Source organism: Chanos chanos, chromosome 15 (assembly GCF_902362185.1).
Source record: "Chanos chanos chromosome 15, fChaCha1.1, whole genome shotgun sequence".
Taxonomy (NCBI): Eukaryota; Metazoa; Chordata; class Actinopteri; order Gonorynchiformes; family Chanidae; genus Chanos; species Chanos chanos.
The window spans coordinates 12,741,755-12,763,535 of record NC_044509.1 but is presented as its reverse complement, the minus strand read 5'-3'; the positions used below and the strand labels follow the sequence as shown (position 1 = coordinate 12,763,535).

The following is a 21,781-nucleotide window of genomic DNA, read 5'->3' as shown; positions in this document are numbered from 1 at the left end:
TTTGTCTCTTACTGCTGACTTGCCTATGTTAATGATTTAAGAAAGGTTTGGGGGAAGATAGATTGGTAAGAAAAATGCCAGCCTGCATTCATTAAAGTATGGTTGTTTCACAGTCATAAGTGAAATGCTTTGAATAGAACACTTTGATTCACCACTAATTCTTTTGTTCCTGACCTTAATGAATGTCGCTCAACACCTGCAGTTAAATATACTCTGTACAATCTACAAGCCATTTACTTACAACTTTAATTCAACTGCCAACACACAGCATAGTTTTTGGTTTTTCTTTGTTTAGATGCCTGTCTTTGACTGGTCATAACGTTATTCACTGTAGATTTAAGAGAGCTGAGTTGAAGAACTTCTTGAAATGTCTTAAAACCTTTTATTAATAATTATGTTAATAATTATGATGATAAACGAAAAATTATCATCGTCTCTGTAAACGCTATGAGAATTTTGATAAGTACAACCTGGCGTTTAAAAAGTGGTGAATGTTATTTTCTTTTTTTAATGTATATGTATGTAATTGCCTGTGAATATCTTCAAACTTGTTCAGGCATAATTCATGAGCGGTGTGGGGGAGGGAAAAGACCTATGACTATTGCAGTCTCGCGATGCGAGATTTGGATAAACTGTACTGCTAGACCGACACGATCGAAGTAGCTAGAGAGGCACATAAAATTCAAACATGTCGGGGCGTTCAGTACGTGCTGAGACCCGGAGTCGTGCCAAAGATGACATTAAGAAAGTGATGGCGGCGATAGAGAGAGTTCGCAGATGGTAAGTGAGAAACGAAGCGTTGTGTCATACACTTTGTGAATGAGAAATATTTTCGAAAGAGAAACTTCAGGGACGGAAAGGAGGAGCTTATTAACAGGATGACAGCTGAGGGACAGAGAAAACAACCAGTAACAACACAGATGATTTCAGTCCCCAAGAGACAAGTGGTATGCCAATAAGAGGCGGGACTTAAAAGGGATTTAGAAAGGTTACTTGACGTGTTGTAGGGCGTGACTTTTCTGATAAACAGATGCGATTAAATATGAATTTCAAAACTTCTCTGTTACAAAGGATTCTGAACTTTTATCTCACGAACACAACACTTTTACAATGGGTTTTGTGCTACATAGAATGCAACTGATCTCGAATTTTGGTTCCTCACGTGATTCTCTGTGGTTAATATTACTGAGTCACATTTAGCTGAAGTTTTCTAGCCTGATGATATGTAAAAGAATTCAGCTTTTTGTTTGCGTCGATTTCATAAGTTTGGTAGGCAGTCAAGAAAGGCAGGTAACTTTTTAGCCCATAATTACATAGAGTAAGAAACTAATCTCATATCAGTCTATATTTCCTTTTCTTTAGCTGTAGTATGAAAACAAACAAACAAAAAAAATTGTAACCAAGTCAGCAAACCTCGGTAGTAAGTACATTTTGTAAAAGTACACGGAGAAGTGTGTCACTGAAGTCATTGAACCTAAAGCACTAGCTGTATAATACACTGTTGTTTCCAAACTCACTTGGGCTCACAGTGGAAGTTTTTAAATTCCTGTGTTACAGTTGTTCCTTCAGCTCACCTGTACACACATCTTAAGAAACCAATGAAAGGGACCAAAGCGTTTGTCTGCAGTATTCCACATTGTACTTTTAGTAGTCACTGAATGTAATTAAGGCCCCATTAAAGAAAGTTTCAAAAGGGTTTTGCACAGTTTACACCATGTCAGTGTGGGGACATTGTGTACAGTTTAGAACTAGCCATTTGAACGAGCGATAGGAAAAATTAGTTTTGTGGTTTCTGTGAAATGATGCCATGCTCAGGAAAGTGTTGCAGTGCGATACTGGATTGTCCTGACAAATAACTTACTCTGACAGGAAATCCATGCTGAAGTTTTTTTTTTTTCCCCAGGGAGAAAAAGTGGGTGACAGTTGGAGACACATCTCTGAGAATATTTAAATGGGTTCCTGTAGTGGATACAAAAGAGGTAGTTTGTCATTTTCGCTTACCGTTCTCTTAGAACTATGAAAGAGTAATTTAAATGACTGAAATAAACGTCTCTTTGCTATACTGCAGAAGGACAAGAGCAAACTGTCAGGCGGAGCAGAGAGACAACTGGACAGCTTCCCTACAGAGTCAGCACCAGAGAATTCACGGTCCGTCCTGCTGGACTTTCAGGGTAAGGAGTCATTTCTCTTGTGGTTAACAGACATGATAATATATCATCTAGTTCCTATTTGTCCATCATTGAGAAGGCTCTCTGTGTTCACTGATAAAGTTTTTGTGGGTTGCTTTTTTTTTTTTTCTTTCCATCAGATGACAACAGCAACCAAAGCTCTCTGTCTGACGTGTACCAACCCAAAGTGGACAGCAGCAGTAACTCCAGTCCACAGCCCAGTGAACCAGTGAGCCCAGCCCAAGGATGTGACTTTCGCGCTGATGATTCACAGCCTCCCACCCTTGGTCAGGAAAGCATGGAAGGTTAGGAATAAACAAAATTCGTGCGCCGCGTTATCCGCTTTTGCTTTCCTCGTTTTGGTCATTTTTGCCTTGACTTTGAAGTCACTTTGGATAACACAATCTCCTAAACGAATACCTGTAAATGTAAGTTTTCCTCTTTGCAGATCCCTAGTTTATGCGTAAAGAAGTCTTTGGTTTCAATTAAATCGATTTATTTATTTGTTTGTTTAGAACCACTCCCACAGTCTTGTGAAGTTGCCGATGAGCCCCCGACCTTAATCAAGGAAGATCTCTTACCTCTTAATGCTCAGGTAATATGACCCAGACTCTCTGCTTTTCTCATCATCAGTCTTCAGTAACTGTAACAAAGAGCAAATATAATGAATATTTCTAAATATTCATATATCAGTAAATACAATGAACTGCAAATAGTCATATATCAGTAGATGCAATGAATAGCAAATATAATGAATATTAGTAAATATTTATATATCAGTAAGTACAATAAACAGTTAATGTAATAAATATTAGTAAATAGTCCTATATCAGTAAATATAGTGGGCTGGAACTTGCTTTAGCCTGTTTTTTTCCCCAAGCATGTTAAACACTTCACAATATGTTTTATAGGCAGAAGAGGAGGAAAGTTCTGGAGCCCCACCACTGAAAAGAGTCTGTACTGAACAGACGTCAGTCCTTCAGTCTGCTCCCATGAGCTAACACACAACGTGTTTTTGGTGTTGAAATCCGATTGGACAGGCCACCTGTCCGTCCTACAACTGCTGCGAGTGACATGCAATGGACCAGGCGTATTCAAATTAGTGAATATTTTTATAGCTTCACAAAGTGACAACTTTGAATATGACTTTATGTTTTGTTGGGTGTTGTTTTTTTTGTTTTTGTTTTTGTTTTTTTGCTCCTCCATTTGCCCTCATTTTGTCTTTGTTTGTTCTTGAAGAGCATTTGTGGCTTTGTATGTGAGAAAACCACACAGGCTATAGCTGGAGTTACAGGTCGTCGACTGGACATTACTGAAATCAGAGAACTTAAAATGAAACTTATGAAGGCAAATAAATATTCATCCGTAGATTCATAATCCAGTGCTTAATGAAGAGATACATGAAAGAAATAATCATCTATGTTGGTTATACATTACTGTGCATGTTTGTTAAAGGATTCCATTCACATATTGCACATCAGAGCACTTGAGCAGAATATAGTAAATTATTTAGGACCAGTGTTTTGGTGAATGGACTTTCCTCTAGGACCAGTGTTCTCCCATCCCTGTATGTAGTTTTCTGAATGCTGACCGATGTACATATATATGATAAATTAAAGCAAAACAGATTTAATTTATCATATTTTCTTAATTTATGATGACTGTGTTTAACAATATGTGACGCGCCATATTCGTGTCATACAAACAAAACATTGAATGTCCTAAAGTAACTGAAGTTATTCTAAGTTTCTGTAATCCCATTTTAACTGGTTTATTTGAATAGTTTACAAAAGCTGTTTCTCTGTTTTAAAAAAAAATATGTTTATGTTAGGATTGGCAAAGATGTGAATAATGTTTTAATTTCATTTATTTCCTTGTTTTGGATTCTGAATTCCTCAGGGTCTTTTTCGTGCCTCCAGTTGTCAGAGAGGTCAGATTGTGTAGCGTTCTTTTGCAGCAGCTTGCTAGCTTCATACAATGTTTGCTCAAGCCTAAAAAAAACAGTTATTTCTTGTTCTTTTTTTCTCAGCATCCCAAAGAAGCACTTGTCTTTCTCAGAATTGTCTCTTTATTTTTGTGAGTGTGTGTGTGCATTATAGGGCATTTTCATTAGAACGATACACACTGAAAGAAGTTCTTGTTTTAATTGTGTTGATAATCAAAATGATTTTAAAACAAATATGTTTTTATGACGTGGATAACTGGACACTGATTTAATTAATGTCTTACAACAGTCATATATTGTTATGTATGGTCTATCATGAAAAAAAAAACAACAACAAAAAAACATTGAGTTCACACATTTGCGCCTCAATGTGACAAACTGTAGTTTGAAATATTACTGAGGTAGGATTAAGTACATTATGAAAGGTTTTCACAATGTACATATATTTATTTATTAAGAAGATCAGTATGTGAACGTCCATATGGATAAGAGAGGTGATTCATTCTCGTAAACATAAAATCACTCTCAAAAGAACTGCTCCCAAGATGTGCGCTCATTTTCTTGTGGGCAAATTAAAAGGTAAGATGCAGTGATTTGTTCTAGGTTGTTCTTGGCTCGAGGACTGAGTTTTTATGAACTTAAGTAAGTTATTCCTACTGCATATATGAAGATAATTAAAAATTGCTTTATACAGCACCATACATTTCTTTTTTGTGTTTGTCTGTCATGGATTAGAGTATTTTGAGTATGGTCTAAGTGGTCGCATGTTCTAGACCTTGTGACGCACCTATCAGGAGTTGGTTTGATTCGTGTGGAGTTGAACTGGGGACATGTGTTGACATGTTTAGATGTTTCTCAGCAACTTTGCGATAATAAATTGTTAAAAAAAAAAAGATAAACTGATGCTAAAATAATTTTGCTTTTGTGTGTGGTTAATGGTTACAGTGTATGATATGCTGACTCAGTCTTGTATTGCTGCACTGTTTGAGTGAGAATGACAAATTGGCCAGCTGTGTTATAACAGACAGGGGGCAGTGAAAGATTGGTTTTAAGTAGTGTGGATCTATTGTCTCCCACAAGTCAGTAAAACTTGATATAACAGTACGTCTACCCTTGCAAAAACAGTTCTGTGGTATAAGTCATGATTACTATGTAAATATCGAATTTTTTATTTTTTTTTTAATCTCAATTTACTTATCTTCTTTCTCTCACCCATGCTATTTTCTCTGTTTTTCCCTGGAATGGCATCGCCGTTGTGCCCAGACCCAAAGTTCCCACTAAAACCCTGGAATAATCATATCTTGACTATGTTAAGTAATTTGTCCTTCTATGGCTCTGACTGTCTGTGACTGTGTCTCCGTTTCTTTCTCTTTGCTAGACTGTCAGTCAGCCAGTATACTAGGTCCGTTATAGGGGTTTGGAAAAAGGAGGGGGCACACATTTGTCCATTTTTGTTAGGGATTTGGGGGGGGGGGTAACCTGTTGCATTCAGTAAGAATTCAATAATTGCAATAAGCAATCAAACTAATGTGCACCTAAATTGTAGTTCTCATGCATTTCCCTTCAGAACGGGGGGTGGAGATAGTACAAGACATGGAGCCATGTTACAATACCTGAATGTTTATTTGTCTCTTTGGTTTCATGTAGGTCTATCAATAAAGATGTATTCGTAGTTCTACTTAAAGCAGAGATCACTGTATTGAAGAAAGGTTTGTTGTTAGAGATAGAGAGTAACTTCATACGTCACTGAAAACGACATGTGTGTAATTGATCTAATCTATCACAGTAGCTTGCGTTTGTCATCTCCCGCGGTGATGACTGATGCGCTGTGCTGCCACACACTGTCCAATCTGCCTAGTAGATCAGCACGCGCTGCTGCACTTGGACATATCGGCCAAGCTGCCTACGTGAACTGGCTATAGGGCGAGACATATCAACGAGAGCGACTAGGCATGGCAAAACTTTGAGACGTTTCAGCAAACTTTTATGTTTCCTGTGCTCCAAACCACATAAAGTTGGACGCCGAATGTTTGCTGGATTCAAGAAAAGTTCAGGATACATACAAATTCTGCCGCTGACAGAGGAGAACGAAAAGACGGATAATGGAAAGGACGGTTTTTAGCGTTCTCTGTGTTTTGATGTTTTACTGTTGTCCTGACAATGTGTGCGGAGTTATTTATCGGATTCCTGGAGTAAGACTGCAATCTGTCACCTCTGATCAAAGCACTGGACGACCTCCAGTGGGGTCAAATTCACTCAACAGGTAGGCAACGTCTTTATGAGAAACATCCTTCGATTTACATGAAACATGACTTGGTAGATTAATGTATTTTTGTTGTGGACCACGCCCAAATTTACTCTACATCAGGTGGCACTCATGACCTTATTGCCGTAAAATTATCGCCATTTCAGATTTCATTCCAGTTCCTTTGTCACCCCCCTCGAGCTCTGCATTTTCACTTGCTCGCCCGCACGCGCTCTCGTTTTATGTTTGGGGAGAGCTCTATAGGTTTAAATCACACGATAAAAAAATCTTTAAAGATCACATCACTTCCAAATGTAGCCGCAGGTAGAGGATAACGCGGCTAGAGCCCACTGTGATGCCTGACAGCTGTCGATGATCGATGATTGAGCGAGAGAACGTTTTAATATGATTACATATACATTTATATGATTACAATAACGTATAGTTCCTCAAAACCCGGTCTGCGTGCCTATATATTCAATATTCAGTCTGCTCCTCATGGCCAGCATCTTCCCTACTTTTAAATATGGTGGTGGCAACATTTATGCTTGTCAAGATTGAGGAGTAATTTGATACCACAAAGAACAAGGACATTCCACATGAACAGTATTGCTGAGTGCGCTGCATTGTCTCGTTAGGACAATGGCCCAGAGTGCTAGACACAGCTGAGTGGATTCACAAGGAAAAAAAAACATGCATAACGGAATTTTCATTTTTGAAAGCTGTTTCTTGACAATTGTTATCCATTATCAGAACTTGAAATACGACTGTGAGATTCTTTGGAGCAGGTCATAACAAAGAAGTATCAACTAACCTGCTGGCTCTGAGTGTACATGATTGTTTTTTAATGAAAAAAAAATCATGTTGTAACAAAGAGTTTATTTTCCTTTGTAAAATTTTGCCAGCTCAACTTGAATTTTCTAACTTTGTCAGGAACTGGTGTCAGTACACAGTAAAGAAGACGGTTTCATGCCAGTCACAAAACGGAACAGAAACATTGGTTCAGAGGCTTTTCCAAAGTTGCCGATGGCCAGGACCCTGCTCAAATCTCATCAGGTATGAAACATAAGTCACCTTGTGGAATCTGTTTATGCCCCAAGCCAGGGGAGATATCTCCACACCTGGGGAGCCTGAGTCTCTGACTGGATTTTCCTCCAGTTCGACTCTACACACTTGGTACTGCCATTCAAGGGACTCTGCTCAGCTGAATCAGGAGTTTTTGTATTGGGCTCCGTGCAGAGTGGCCTTTGAGCAGTAAGGCTGTCTGACTGTACTCTAAATTGTGTATTATACAGTTTGGTGGCTTATAGAAGTAAGACATCTAATATGGTCCTCATTAACAAACCATGAATCCAGTAGAACATTATTTCACAGGCTTAAGACCACCGTATTGCTTGGCCTACAAGTAAAAAAAATGCATCTAGATGCATCATTTAGATAGATTTTGATATGGTCATTTTGATGCATTGTTGGAATAGCATCTCTAAGGGAAGAATTACGGTGTTGCTGTCCTATTTGTTATCGTAACCATGGCAACGAGAAATCTTTAAGTCCTAGGGGATAGTGAGGCTCAGGGAGGAGATGGTGGAGAAGTTGCAATTTAAGTTGCCGACTCAAGAGCCAAGGAGGTTGTCAGGGGTTTAAAGGCAATGATTAGTGGATGGGTGGAGAGTCAGATCCAACCCCTTGCAGTTGTTTGTCATCATTAACATGCATGATGATTTTTATTCTGAGTGTTCCAAACAAAACACCACAGTACTTTTGCTGAATTGAAGTTATTTTCTACACATTTAAGTTTTTTTTTTTTCCCCCTCATCGTTCAACGTTCAGTAGTAATTTACAATGAACCTTCATTAGTAGAAATTATGAAAAAAGCTCTCTGTTGCAAATAGCACTCCTGTTAGAATGCTATCAAGTTAGGTATCCAATTATTAGATTCAGAGTTTAGGGCTAATTTATCTTTTTCGTTCTAATGTAATCACTTTGTTTATGTTTCTCTGCTTGTGATCAGTTACAGGACTCTAGTCAGGCCTAAGTATAAGGTAACGTATCGTCAGGTTACCTCACTGGAGTGGCGTTGCTGTCCTGGGTTTCATGGAGATGACTGTAAAGAAGGTAAGTGAAGGATCTGGATCAGAATTTCACAGAAACTGTGAAACTGCAAAAATAAAAAAAAATTTAAAAACTCTGCCATTCCTGTCAGAGAGCTAAAGAACTGTTGATGTCCTGCCTGTAGACCACGGGAGCCTTCACAATATCACCCATGATGAATGATATTTCTTTGGCTTTGTATGCTCAAAAAAAACCCCAAAACAGTTCATGTTTATGAAAGTATAAGGTCGAGCATTGATGGTTCTGATTTGTCTTAATTGCTAAATTTCATTGTTTTGACATAACGTCTGTAATCTGCTCCTCAAAAGAAAAAACAATGTTTCAAGTGAACCTCTGTTCAAGTGTTTTATTTAGCTGTACACAGGGGAGGGAGTGGGGGGGGGGGGGGGGGGTGGAGGGTGCGGGGGTGTGGGGTCTCAGGGGTCAAGTTCAAGGTAAGAGCTTGACTGATTTGTTTATCTGTTTGTTTCAGATTTTTCCAGTTGTTTAACTGATCTTTTCAATTTCCTGAGTGGCTGGGTGTGTGAGCTCACTCAATGCTGGATTTGTTTGTGCACAAAATTGAGATTTATTGTTCTCAGATTACTCTGTGCTGGAAGATACTCTACATTTTGTTTGGTTTGCCATTTTTGGCCTCTGTGAATGTGTTTCTCTGAGAAATTTGGATTGCCGTGTCGAGGGAATAGCCTTTAAACTGGAGCCCCTCTCTTCTTTTTCCGAACGTTTTTTGTCAAATCTTTTCTCTTTTCCTTTTTCGTGTATTACTTACAATACAAGCAGCGATTCCTCTTCATTTACAGCTATTTTTATTTCCCATGAGCATCCAGAAGTGCTGGCTTTAGTGAGAGAACACAGCTGGTTGTATGGTATGTGTCCTGGTTGTTTTTTATTGTGGGAGTGTGAGGAGACAAGTCAAATTATCAGTCAAATTATTCCATATCTAGCGATGACAATCCACGGATTTTAACTCGTCACATAAGATAGTAATATATACTTTGGAGCAACATATAGGATTCATACACAGCTTAGGATGCATTCATAAGGCGCAGTATGACTCAGTTCACCAGCAGTACATCTGCACTGTAACTGTGATTACTCGTGTATTAGTTTCTGGCAAGTATGTACTACAAATTCTACAACATGTTTTGCAATGCCCTTTTGACTTAGAAAAACTAATTACTCTTCTGTCATTGGTTTCTTGAAGGTTCAGTGGATCTGAACTTCTGATTGGTTAATGACAAGTCTAATTGGTTAATGACAACTCGCGTCAACTAGGGCACCTCAAGCTCTGCACATCCAGACATATCCTATCATGTGAGGAGTCATAAAGTGTGTGTCTGTGTGCAGTGAATTCTGGGAAAATATGGGCTCCGCATTCATGATTCAACTTTAGACAACTTCATGACCACGCCAGTTTTAAGCTCCGATATGTGAAACTTGGATGTTTCATTGACTACACAAGAAGATACCGAGATAGAATTAGACATTAGAAGCCTTGTTAAAATATAGGTTTTTGTAGGCACAGGGACTGTGGTAAACATTACGTAAACCAAGTCAGAGCTTAAGCCACATACAAGACATTCAGCACGAAGGATTGTGTCTGAAACATTCAGGGCTGCTTAAAACAGGAATGAGAACCCATTTCTTCTGTTTTAATGTTCTTCACACAAGAACCGAAAACCTTTGGGCCAAACAGCTGTTCTAAGGTAAGAGATAAACATCTAATGCAGCGGTCAGTTTAGAATTAGTGTCAAGAAATCTGATCCCAGAACAGCAATATATCACAACCATGTGTGAAGGAAGTTTGAATCGAGACTTTGGTACGTTGATTTGATACAGTTGTTGCTCAAAGAACTCAGATTGGAGGCACTGCTCTTGATCCAGACATCGTCCTGAGGGCAGAATCCTCACCCGCTCACAAGGGAACGTCGTGTTAAGTTGTTGGCAGTCTTTGGATGGGTCTAGCCATTAAGCATGTCCCTAATTACATCTATGTAAACGATGAAGGCATTGTTAAAACAAACACTGATGGACAGGATATTCTCTTATGCCAAGACTATGAGTTAAAAATCCTCTAAATTCCTTAATTAAAGACAAATTGTTATAATTAAATTGGAATAATTTACAACAATAGCTATTTGTTAGTCAATGAATGACAAGTATTTTAAAAGGGTGCAACAGTTTTACTTTTGTGACAAGTATGCAGTAAAAGAGCTAAATGTTTTCTGCTCTATTGTGCAAAAATCTAAAAAAATACCACAATGTCCCATCATTTTTCAATTTCTAATTCAGAAACAAAAAAACAAAACCAAAAAGCAAACACCCCCCCCCCCCCCAAAAAAAAAACATGATATGGATGGACCGTTGCCAGTGTGCAGTAAACTAGCACTCAGCAGGGGAGTGTGAGGCCATGATAATCCTGGTGCAGGGGTAGTTGGAGACTGAACTGAGACTCCATTTTGTGGCTTTTTCCCTGCCTTCTGGTGGCTTCCCTGGTTTACCTCCTGTTTTCTGGATTTGCCAGAACAACTGAAGAGAGACAATGTGTGTGGAGGCCTGTAAGACATACATATTCCACAAGATTGCCGCTTACTGATGGAACTTGCTATATTTATAGGGCCGTGAAGCTTAGCATGTAGCCTGCATCTTTTAACAGTTTCCCATGGGCCGGCCATTCAGAGGCAACTTCTTCAATAATCACTCCATTAATTTATGGTAAGAAACATCCCAGATGAAAAGCAATGACTTTACTGTCGAAAACCAGCCATTAAAAACAGGGAAGGTGTCAGAATTATGGAGTGACTGCAGACTTCTGCGAGCCAACAGTCAGGGTCATAAAGTGATTTCAGTGCCGTCATGCCCACAATTTCCAACACAGTCTTAACTGCTCATCTTACTGTAACTCTAAAATGGATTAAGGTAATGAAGACCATTCAAGGAAGGGTTTTACTCACTGAGTATTCATGTAAATTTGTTTTACTGAAGATTAATAGAGTGAAATAAATTTCTCTGTCTCAGACACGCCTCAGCAAAGAGATATGTCAGTATGGTCAGTATGATGCAGCATGCTAAAATATGTTCGCGGTCACAAGAGTCAAAAAAAAAAGAAGAAGAAGAAAAAAAAAAAGATTAACCGGCAGACCAGATAGACTGCTCTGAGACATACATTCCCATGTTAGTAAGCAACAAAAGATTGTTCAGGCAGCTCTTCCTCTGAAGCGGCCGACCCTGTCTGGGATGTCCTGGCTACGGAGCTGATCCCCGCTGAGTTGTGGAAGATTTAGTTTGGGTCAGGTCCAAGGGGCTTCGTACACTTAACTGGCATGATGAATAAATCAAGCATCCTGGTTCCCCCCCCCCTCTTTTCTCTCTCTCTCTTTCTTTCTCTCTCTCTTTCTTTCTTTCTCTCTCTCTCTTTCTCTCTCTCTCTCTCTTCCTTCCTTCTCCCCTCTCCTCTTCCTTTTAATCCCTTGTTTCGTTGGTCCCACTGCTCAAGGCTAAGTTCCATGTAGGTCTCCCAGGTCCCAGGGCCTGCAGTGTTTAGTTTATTTAAGAGCATATTTCTGGAGTTTAGCAGCGTGAGAGCTTGTCTCACAGAGAGTCAGCTCAATCCAGGTCAAAGTCAAGCAGCCCCCCCGCCTCCACATACACACACACACACCCCACCCCCACACCCCAACCCGACCAAACCCAAATCCTCTACTCTGTACATGTTGAAGCAATGAGCACAGACACAGAGTTTTAGGTTACTATGTTTCTCATATAGACCTAAATGATGATTTGCAGCACAGCCATCACCTGTCATTTGGTGTAACTTACCTCATGGCTATATGTCTTTCAGGAGGGCCCATATCTGAAGTTAACTGAAGTTGATTACCTCCCAAGATGAGGTTAAAAAACAAAAACAAAAAAACTTGTACACCCCACCATAAACTTTGGTGCTCCCAAGATGTTCCAGGCCAAGTGTCTTAGCTAGCAGGTCAATAGGTTTGTATGTAATGGGAGTATTTCAGAGTGCTTGCTGGGTGATGTCATTTGGTATTTATATATTAATAGGTTGTCTTTTGAGGATATCGATGTTCATAAATTTTTATACAGAATGACACATAAACAGTGTAGTATGTGGTATCAGAAAATAGTTATGCGATGATGTCGGGCTCCTTAATGTATTGCATATGGAAAAAGGATTTCCCATCCTGCTAAAGCATTTTCTGGATTTTTCTTTTTCCTTTTTTTTTGGGGGGGGGGGAAATAATTATCCTCAAGTGAACAGACCATCTCGCCTATAAATGTCTTTACCATTATTGCCACTTTCAGTTACTTAAAAAGGGACACGAGGGAGCGTTGATCGAGGGGGAAAAAAGAGAAGAGGGAACAGCTGAGAGAGACAGGTGCAAAACTTGGCCCCTTGTCCCAAAACCCTATTCCATGATTTAAAAAAAAAGAAAGAAAAAAAAAGAGATTGATATTACAATTGTCACTCTTAATGAGACTGACCTCAGACCTGCTGTTGGGTTACGACCACACGGTATCTGGAGAAGCTTGATGTCAGCTCAAGACTATAGCTCTCACCTGTTCTCGAAAATCCCTGGGGGGGCGGCATTGAGATGGTTATCAGATGGGATCTTCTGCGGGCTAGAGTGGGGTCGGACGTCGGCTGAGCTCGGAGCGTGGGAGGCGAAGAGGAGATCAGGGGAGTGGCAGAACGAATGAAGGAGCATGTGGAGGAGCTTCCTCAGCTGCTCCTAAAAAAAAAAAGCATGAGATCATCTTATTTTTGAGGCGACGTTAAACAAATGGACATGCGAACTGCTCCTATGGAGGCCAGGCTGATTTCTAGATGGTTTTCTAGAAGCATCACAAGTGCAGGACTCTTTCAAGATTTTTCAAGTGCAGAGACCTTACCGGTGCTTGTGTCCTATCACTCAAGTGTATGTGTCTTTGATGATGGTTTAAGAGTGCACGCACATGCTTCGCTGATAAAAAAAAAAAAAATCAACTTTAAACAAAATAGCAGACAGAACCTCACCTCCCGGCTCAACATGACCAACATGATGCGAATGTTACTGATTACCGCGTGTTTTTGGTTGAGACGGGGAACGAATTTACGTGCTATGTCTGTGATGTCACTTATCTCTAAAGAGTTTGCGATTCGTTCGGTGTCTGACTCCCGGTTAAAAACAATGCGGCAACCCAGAAAGATTACTTTGAAAATGCTACGGTTCTAGTTTTTTGGGATTCTTCCCTAGGACTCCAGCTCACACAGACGGGCACCTCAGCCAACGAAATCCGGTGAAATACGTGATTAAGCCGTACGTCTGCTTGCCAACCTAACGGTCTAATCAAGTAACGTTTAGCCGCCAAACTTCGATTGTTTAATCAAGCACCATTCCATGTGTTGCTCAATATTGTATAGCCAAAGACTGTTTGTGCCATATGCCCAGACAGCTGTTTGAAATACGAGATGAATTTGCAGAACTGTTGGTCTGGAGCGTAGCATATCACTCACGGGGGCGGATGTTCCAGACCTCTTTAATCTCATACACGCCGTGGTATTAATCTTTAAATGAACTAATCAGCCTTGTTAGGGACTTGTTAGGCTGGGTTCTTCGCCTGTGCTTTGTGTCAGTTTCCTGTAATTAGGTGTGTATCCGGAATGTGGTGAACTTGTTTACTTATGAGTGATTTGTGCCTCTCGTCTGCTTCGGACCATAAACGTGGCTGATGACCACATTGGGCGTCATCTGTTTCACAAACTCTCGAATTATGTATGTTCCTAAGTGCCTCAATTTTTTATCTCTCTCTCTCTCTGTATGCGTGTATGTGTGCCTGTGTGCGTGTGTGTGTGTGTGTGTGTATGAGTTTGTGTGTGTGTGTGCGTGTGTGCGTGCGTGTGTGCGTGTGTGTGTTTTTCTGTGTGTGTGCGTGTGTGTATGCGTGTGTGTGTGTGAGTTTATGTGTGTGTGCTCTGCTGAATTTGCTCTTTGTGGTCACTGCCAAGTGCTTACTTTACTTGAATTGCCCCCCCCCCCCTTCATCTTAACCATGATACACATCTGGTAAAAACATAGACATGTCTTGAACTACAGGTCTGCAATCTTCATTGTGAAGATAAGAGAGTGTGGCTCCTCTTTACAACTGACCCCTGAGGGACACATCTGCAATTTTCCATCTCTTTGCTCTGTCCACCGATGTGAAGGTAGTTTCAACACCCAGTGGAATACCTCATTGCAGCCAAAAGTGCAAAGAGAAAACACAATGTTGGTCAGTTCGGACTGGTTGCGGCGACTCGGCCAATGACCTGAAAACAGACAATAACTTATCTGAACTGAAAATGATCGGTTTCGAAAGTTATTCCGTACAGATTGCACATCTTAATTAAAAACACAGCGCTGGAAAGCAGCCCACTCATGAAGAAATCAGTTTTCGGTTTATTATGATTTTCTGGGGTTTACAGTAACTGTCCCCACTGTCTATTCTGAAGTGGTGCATTTATAATCTGAACTTTCAAATCTTCTGCCTTCACACGCCCAAACCACACCATGCATCATCCATAGAAGGAAGCCAGAATTCGGTTGGTGCTCATTCTCTGTGGTTGAGTAAACAGCCACGGTTTGATGAGATTAGACATTCATCATTATTATGAGGTTGTTTTTCTTTTTTTTCTTTTTTTTTGTTGGACCCATGGAGTTTTTTGTTCCATGTTTTCATCAGTCATCCGAAATCTCTGCAGGGATGAATGTGAACAGTCAGTTTCGTTCTGTCTCTATAGATTCAGAGATTTATGAGATTATCCTCATGTGGTAATCCATCCCACCTTTTTTTTTTTTTTTTTTTTACCTAGTAATCCAGCCCACCTTTTCTTTACCTAATTGGTGTTTCATCAGTGTAAATGAGTCAATGCTAAAGGACATAATCCTATCTGTGGTCTTAATGTATTCCCCTGGATGGCAAACAATCGATAATCTGTTCTATGCTGCGTGGGGATTTAAGGGAATGCGTATGGTGCTCTCTCTCTCTCTCTCTCTCTCTCTCTCTCTCTCTCTCTCTCTTTGCCTTATGACTATTCTAATTTCATTAGATTCTTTAGCACAGAAATCACATGTGAAAATGGGATAATCGTGAGGGAATTCCCAGGATCACCCCCCCCCCCTCCCCCCCCCCCCTTCTCTCCCTTCACAAATGGAAATCCAGACTTTCCTCCACACCTGGTTTTCTTCGCTATTCTTCGTAGAGTAAAAATATGGGAGAAAGCTCACCAGCAGATGCTACACAAGTCTGTGCCAACTGTGGAGTGTCCCTTCACACATTATAACGGCTTCTCTATGACAGTTCCAGAAGAATCATTGGTTGCTGGCTGCTGTTGCCATGGTTTCACGTGTAGTCAGTCTAACTTTACACCAGTGTAGGACTTTGGTAGCGCTGCGTGGCTCCCACAGACAAGATTTAGTTTGAAAGGGCATGTCCATTTGATTACTGCTTTTGTTGGATGTTCTGATTAGATGTGTTTTAATGGAGAATTTTATCAAATACTTTGAACTCTAAATCAGTGAAGAGGCATTGAGGATAGCTTTGGGCTGTAGCTTTTTGATAAAATGTGGTTTAGTTCTGTCCTGTCCCCCAACTCCCTACCCTTTTTCTCCTTCTCACTGAAATTCAGTATTTTTCAGACACCTATAAGTTTTATTTCCATAAAATTCCTCATCTTGTTTTTGTCCTTCAGTATGTAGAGTCAGGCTTTTACATTATCTTGGCACTTAGAGTCCCTTGCTGACAACAGTTAACCGTGTTGAGTGTTAGTGATGTGTGTTGGAGAAGGTCCTGGTGTCTGGGCACACTTCACACTTCTGGGTCATACCAAGACTCAGACAGACAGGAAACAGGCTTCAGGTAGCACCAGGACTGGCACCGAATGTGAGAAACTGAGAAAAATTCTGCTCCAGGAGTTTCAACAGAGTAAGAAAGAGAGAAAGAGAGAGAGAGAGAGAGAGAGAGAGAGAGAGTCTGTTCTCTTTCCATCAGTCATCACTCTGACTGCCTGACCCATATAGAACAAGCCTGCTGCCTGCTTTTTGGATCTCCATCTCCAGTAGTCTGAAACCTAAAACTTCACTTAAGTCTCCTCAGTATATATCACACCATAGCCATTCATGCAGCTGAAATAGAAATTATGTTGTCGGATAAATTGGAATGATTTTTTATGATGCCCTGTTGCCCCTCTGTCTCTCTGTCTCTCTCTCTCTCTCTCTGTCTCTCTCTCTCTCTCTCTCTCTCTCACACACACACTCTCACTCTCTCTATTTCTATTTCCATCGATATGTGTCTCACACACGTTTTCTCCTCTTGTACTCTAGAGTGCATGAACTGCACTGGCTATACGGACATTAACGATCGTCTCAGTAAAATGGAAGCGCAGGTGAGGCATATCTAGATATCTGCTGGATCTAATGACTCTGGAAAAATTTGTACACATTTGTCTTTAATTTGCCATGGACAAGGTAGAAGTCTCTCGTTCGTTTTGTTCCAGATAATGCTGCTAACAGAGTCGAGTGTGTCTCCGCCCATTCCAATCAACCATTCGCCCGAAAGTTCAAAAGACAATGAGGTGGATGTGTCACACGGGCCCCCCACTGGGTCTCGCGTTATTGGTCTGACAGGTGAGGCTACTAATTTGTGAACAATGAAAAAGGACATTACAGTGTGAGTTCTGTTTTAATTACACAACGTGTTTAAATAGGAGACAGTGGTCCTTCAATTTCATTTGTTTAAAATTTCAGTCTTTCTTTTTTTTTCTCCTTAATTGATTGTCGTTGCTTTTATTTCAAGGTCCAAGGGGACCTCCAGGGCCTACTGGGCCTCCAGGTTCTCCTGGATCTCGTGGACCATCAGGGGAAATGGGTTTGACAGGAAAACCAGGACCTGTTGGACCCAGAGGTAAGAGACCCTTGCTCCTTTTGTGTTTATAGCTGGGTTACCTAACTAGGGTAATGCCTCTCCAAAGGCACACCAAGCAACTGAGCTGTCAAAATGATCATTAATCCAGGACTACAGGGGCCACGTGGTCTCCCAGGAGAGCGAGGACTTCCTGGACCTCCTGGACCTCCCGGGCCAGCCTCCCCCTTCTCCGTGAGAGGAGATGTGTTCACGCTGACAGCCAGAAAGAATGGCGCTTGTGAGTATATTAGGTGTGACTCACATAATAAACACAGATAATAAACACCTGAATCATTATAATGGCCACAGTTTCTCAAAATTCATGTAATATATCACATTGTGTCTGTGCTGACTTCAAAAAACGGACAATTTAGTCTTAGAAATTGTAAGACTTCAGTTTTCCACTAGAGGACAGTATAGACCTATTTTTCAGCTTGAAGTCAGGCTCCAGATGCACTGAGCAATGACTGGAGTGCTGGCTTTGTTTAAGCTCAGTCTCTGGTTGGCTGCTGTCCTCCTGCTCTAAATCAAGTCCAATTTGTAAGCTGTCTGCATGGCAGACAGAATCTGGTTACCCAACTGCCATCATGTGTGCCAAAATCCTGCTGAACGGAGCCTGCACAGACTTCTTTAATCAAACCCCAATGCTGCTCCCGGCAGTCAGCAGAAAAAGAGTTCCACAGGGATTCCTGCGAGGAAAGACAAAAAGAAAAAAGGGAAAAAAAAAAAAAAAAAAAAAGAGAAAAGTTCTCCGTGTGTTGACTGCACACTTTTTTTTAAGCCTCGCTGGATCATTTTTTGAAAAATCATTTTCAATGTCTCATCCAGATGAAGAGAGTGCGTTGCCCATTAATCACGACCCCAGACGGTCCCTCGGCCCCCCTGGTCCCGCCGGGCCCCCCGGCCCCCCAGGTACTTCAGTACAATCGCATTCAACAAACCACCCAATCATCCTTCATAATCTTGCGTTTACATTGAATGACATCTGTGACGTTGATGCGTTGAGCAAAAAACGTTCATATTTTGCCCATCTCGCACTTACCTGAACCGAAGTCATGTGACCAGTCGCTAACGGTGTCAGGTTTACGGGTCCATAACTTCACTGTTCTTTGTGAACGCAGGTCGTCCTGGACCAGCTGGACAACCGGGTCTCCCAGGCATCCCGGGACAAAATGTAGGTAACCTTTTTTTAAAATACAAACAAGCAATCAAAAAAATGCACACAACTGTCCATAACAAAGAGACAGAGTCACATTAAGCCTTATGCTTTGTATAACAGCAGTCTCCCATTATGTGCTGATAGGCTGACATCTGTCTCCCCAGGACGTGCTTATTGGTTGACATTACAGATGACAAACTGTGTGATTATTATTTAAATCTAGTGATAAATTGCATGGGCTGCTCCAGTAACAGTTACTAATGCACTGGTGTCCTCTTTATGATTTATATGTTTCAGGCTGATTCAAGTATCTCTGGTAGACCAGGAGCCCCAGGGCCTAAGGGAGACCCAGGAGAGAGGGTAAGAATCTGCTGATGCTTTTGTGTGTATATTGAGTTTCAGGGGACTTAGCTGATAAATGTATGCTCTACCTAGGGATTGCCTGGACTCATGGGAATACCAGGGGAGCCAGTGAGTACATGATGAAGATTTCCTCAATGTTTTTGTTGCGATTTTTGTGTGCGCGCGTGTGTGTAAATATTGGATATTTATTTTATACTGTGTCTTTGTTAGGGCACTCCAGGGCCAAAGGGTGAACCAGGAATCAGTCACACAGAGGTAAGGAAGGCAACAGTCTTACTGCTGGGACACTGGAAGAATGACCCTAATGATGATAAATTACTGTTTTCTTCAAGTGATAAAAAATGCATTTTCAGCCTCCGCACTGCCTACCTGACTGTTTAGACATCCACATTTTGACAGTTTGTGTAGAATTATTCCCTTTTCAATTTGTATGACTTCTATCACCGTATACTGCAGATTAGAGAAATTATAATGGTACGCATGTTGTGCATCGCTTAGAATGACTGACTTCACTATTCTCTTTGTTCCTCAGGTTCAGCAGCTCAGGGAAGCACTGAAAATTTTGGCAGAGAGAGTTCTCATTCTAGAACACATGATTGGCGTTCATGGTGAGAGACATAGACGGGGGTCATAACTCTGGAACTTAAAGCATGGGCTGTATTTATTGACTCACATTCTCCAGCATACCTTTATCGATGACATTTGTGTCCGTTTGCCAAAAGCCTCGATGCATGGCATTACTGATATAACACTGGGGATGGCGCTGACATGTTGGAAAATAACTTAATATATGACAGACAGCAGGGGTTTTCAACGTTTTTTGACATGCGCACCCCCCCCATTTTGTCTAGGTTTGAACCTGCCCCCCCTCTTCTCCTTTTTCAGTGTACTTGCTAGTTTCCCCCAAAATCTCCTAATCTTGTGACCCCCTTGACAGGTGCTCGTGCCCTCCCGGGGGGTGGGGTGGGGTGGGTTGAACATCTCTGGTATAGAGGACTGGAGTGAATAATGCTAAAACGACTCAGTATGATTTTTATATGGTATGTTTTGGCATGTCTCAAGTGATCTACAAGCGTCACTGAAGGTGGCTACAAGTAAAAACTATGCCATCTCCATGTACATAACAAGTAGTGTGTGTCTTTCATTGCAGAATTTATGCAATCACATTTAGTTACATATGAAGTTTTAGAAACTGGCTGTTTGGATGTAAATCTTCAGGCACTGACTATCTGAGACTTTTGGGACACACTATTTGAATACGCAACTAGGATACATTACGGATTCACTTATTTCGATCCTTGATGACAGACTTCAGTTGAAAATAGCTACACTTCTCCTACTCTTCTGTTCTTTTTTCATTTCAGACAGGATTTTGGAGCCAGGGTCAGGGATAGATCCCTTGGAAACTATTATACCATCTGTGAGGGATGAGGGCCTGGGTCCTGGTATACCTCTCGCTCCTCTTCCTTTGACTGAACAGGAGCCTGGCAGAGTGCATCGAGTAAGGAGGGGTCCCGACTAGACCCGCACGACCAGTAGGGGGAGTCGTTTTATCCTGTCTCTATCGTGGCGTGACAGCAGACTCGGGTCAGAGAAGTATATGAAGTGCTTGAAAGGTTGGGCTCTGTTCTAGTCCGATGCTCCTTTTCTTGTGACCTTGTTCCCTGAACAGGAAAACCTATAGTTTTCGAATAGGACTCGTGTAATGCTCGTTTGATATGTACTTCAACAGAGGCAGGTTCGTGGAAAAGCACACAGGGTAAAGGAGCGATGTATGTGTATTTTTGGACAGGGCGCAGTTAATATTATACTCCACACACTTGTTTGACCCGGGTCTACATGGCAAGCCGTGACTGGTCACTTGTTTTCAAAAACCAGATGGAGAGGAACTATGTAGAGACATTGCTGTCTGGTTTAGAGTGCTGTTTTTGTTTTCTGAGGCAATGAACCTCTGTGTTTTTTAAGGTTAATTTTTAATGTTAATATACTTCGATTTTCAGTGTCAGAAATGCACTTTTTTTGGAAACGGTTTTTATCCTCTCGTAAGACATGATATATTGTATCTTGTTAGTTTGATAACGTGACGTCATAACTTCTAACAGAAGGCCATGTGGCTTAGTTGTCATTTTTTTGTGAATTAAAGATGAGCTGGGATTCAGTGTTGAGGGTATGGAGTTGGCATAGCCAAATACCCAATGAATACATTACATTTGCCTTTTTTGTGTCTTTTGTCCCTTTTTCCCTTTCAGCAAAATTTTAATCACTCTATTTTCAAAATTCTTTGCATATATATATATATGTATGTATGTATGTGTGTGTGTGTGTGTGTGTGTGTGTGTGTGTGCGTGTGTGTGTACACACACATATATATACACGCACACGCACACGCACACGCACACACACATACACACACATATATATGTACACACCCACCCACAGGCACGCGCACACGAACACACACACACACACACACACACACATTTTTTTTATAAGGAATCATCTCAGTGTCGTGGGATTTAATCTGTTTAGGCTGTGTGTTCCAGCACAACTTGTCCATACACTCAGAGACACGACGCCCGATGCATGGTGAGCTTATCTCAGTCAGTGCGAGATAGCTGTGGATTGATTACCTACTAGACCGCTGACCTAGAGATTTAGAGGGTGGCATTTTTCATCTGTGTTTGAAAGTTTAATAACAAAAACGCAACGCTGCTCAAAGATTACGTGTTTGACACAATTTCCTCTTTTTTCTTTTTTTTTTTGCCGAGTTCTGTTCCGCTCTAAAGCTGAGCAGAGAAGTCTTTGACCTCTGTGTGAACTCCTGGAGAGAGATTTTGATCTGAATAAAGCATTGA

The 21,781-nt window shown here is 40.9% G+C and overlaps 2 protein-coding genes across 3 annotated transcripts; both read left to right on the top strand.

The window, feature by feature from the left end:
• Positions 1 to 683: 683 nt before the first annotated feature.
• On the top strand, positions 684 to 4,201 carry bcl7ba (BAF chromatin remodeling complex subunit BCL7B a). 2 transcript variants are annotated; one of them, XM_030792753.1, is made up of 6 exons: positions 684 to 780; positions 1,904 to 1,979; positions 2,069 to 2,171; positions 2,309 to 2,473; positions 2,684 to 2,763; positions 3,080 to 4,201. In XM_030792753.1, exons 1-6 carry the CDS (start codon positions 689 to 691, stop codon positions 3,167 to 3,169), a joined length of 606 nt encoding a protein of 201 aa, XP_030648613.1. In that variant the 5' UTR covers positions 684 to 688; the 3' UTR covers positions 3,170 to 4,201. The 2 variants fall into 2 exon arrangements, with proteins under 2 accessions (XP_030648613.1, XP_030648614.1); XM_030792754.1 differs by lacking the exon at positions 2,309 to 2,473.
• Positions 4,202 to 6,884: 2,683 nt separating this feature from the next.
• col26a1 (collagen, type XXVI, alpha 1) lies at positions 6,885 to 20,465 on the top strand. The gene is made up of 13 exons (XM_030792231.1): positions 6,885 to 6,922; positions 7,292 to 7,414; positions 8,370 to 8,473; positions 16,825 to 16,886; positions 16,998 to 17,118; positions 17,297 to 17,404; positions 17,514 to 17,642; positions 18,233 to 18,316; positions 18,526 to 18,578; positions 18,861 to 18,923; positions 19,137 to 19,181; positions 19,459 to 19,534; positions 20,407 to 20,465. The coding sequence occupies exons 1-13, from the start codon at positions 6,885 to 6,887 to the stop codon at positions 20,463 to 20,465; spliced, it is 1,065 nt and encodes a 354-aa protein (XP_030648091.1).
• The last annotated feature ends 1,316 nt before the right edge of the window (positions 20,466 to 21,781 follow it).

Bases quoted from the DNA above. Each gene is read 5' to 3' on its own strand.
- bcl7ba (XM_030792753.1), top strand. From the start codon at position 689: ATGTCGGGGCGTTCAGTACGTGCTGAGACCCGGAGTCGTGCCAAAGAT. The intron at 781-1,903 runs GTAAGTGAGAAA...TTTTTTCCCCAG, and splicing joins ATAGAGAGAGTTCGCAGATG to GGAGAAAAAGTGGGTGACAG. The intron at 1,980-2,068 runs GTAGTTTGTCAT...GCTATACTGCAG, and splicing joins CTGTAGTGGATACAAAAGAG to AAGGACAAGAGCAAACTGTC.
- col26a1 (XM_030792231.1), top strand. From the start codon at position 6,885: ATGGTGGTGGCAACATTTATGCTTGTCAAGATTGAGGA. The intron at 18,317-18,525 runs GTACTTCAGTAC...TTGTGAACGCAG, and splicing joins CGGGCCCCCCGGCCCCCCAG to GTCGTCCTGGACCAGCTGGA. The intron at 19,535-20,406 runs GTGAGAGACATA...TTGACTGAACAG, and splicing joins ACACATGATTGGCGTTCATG to GAGCCTGGCAGAGTGCATCG.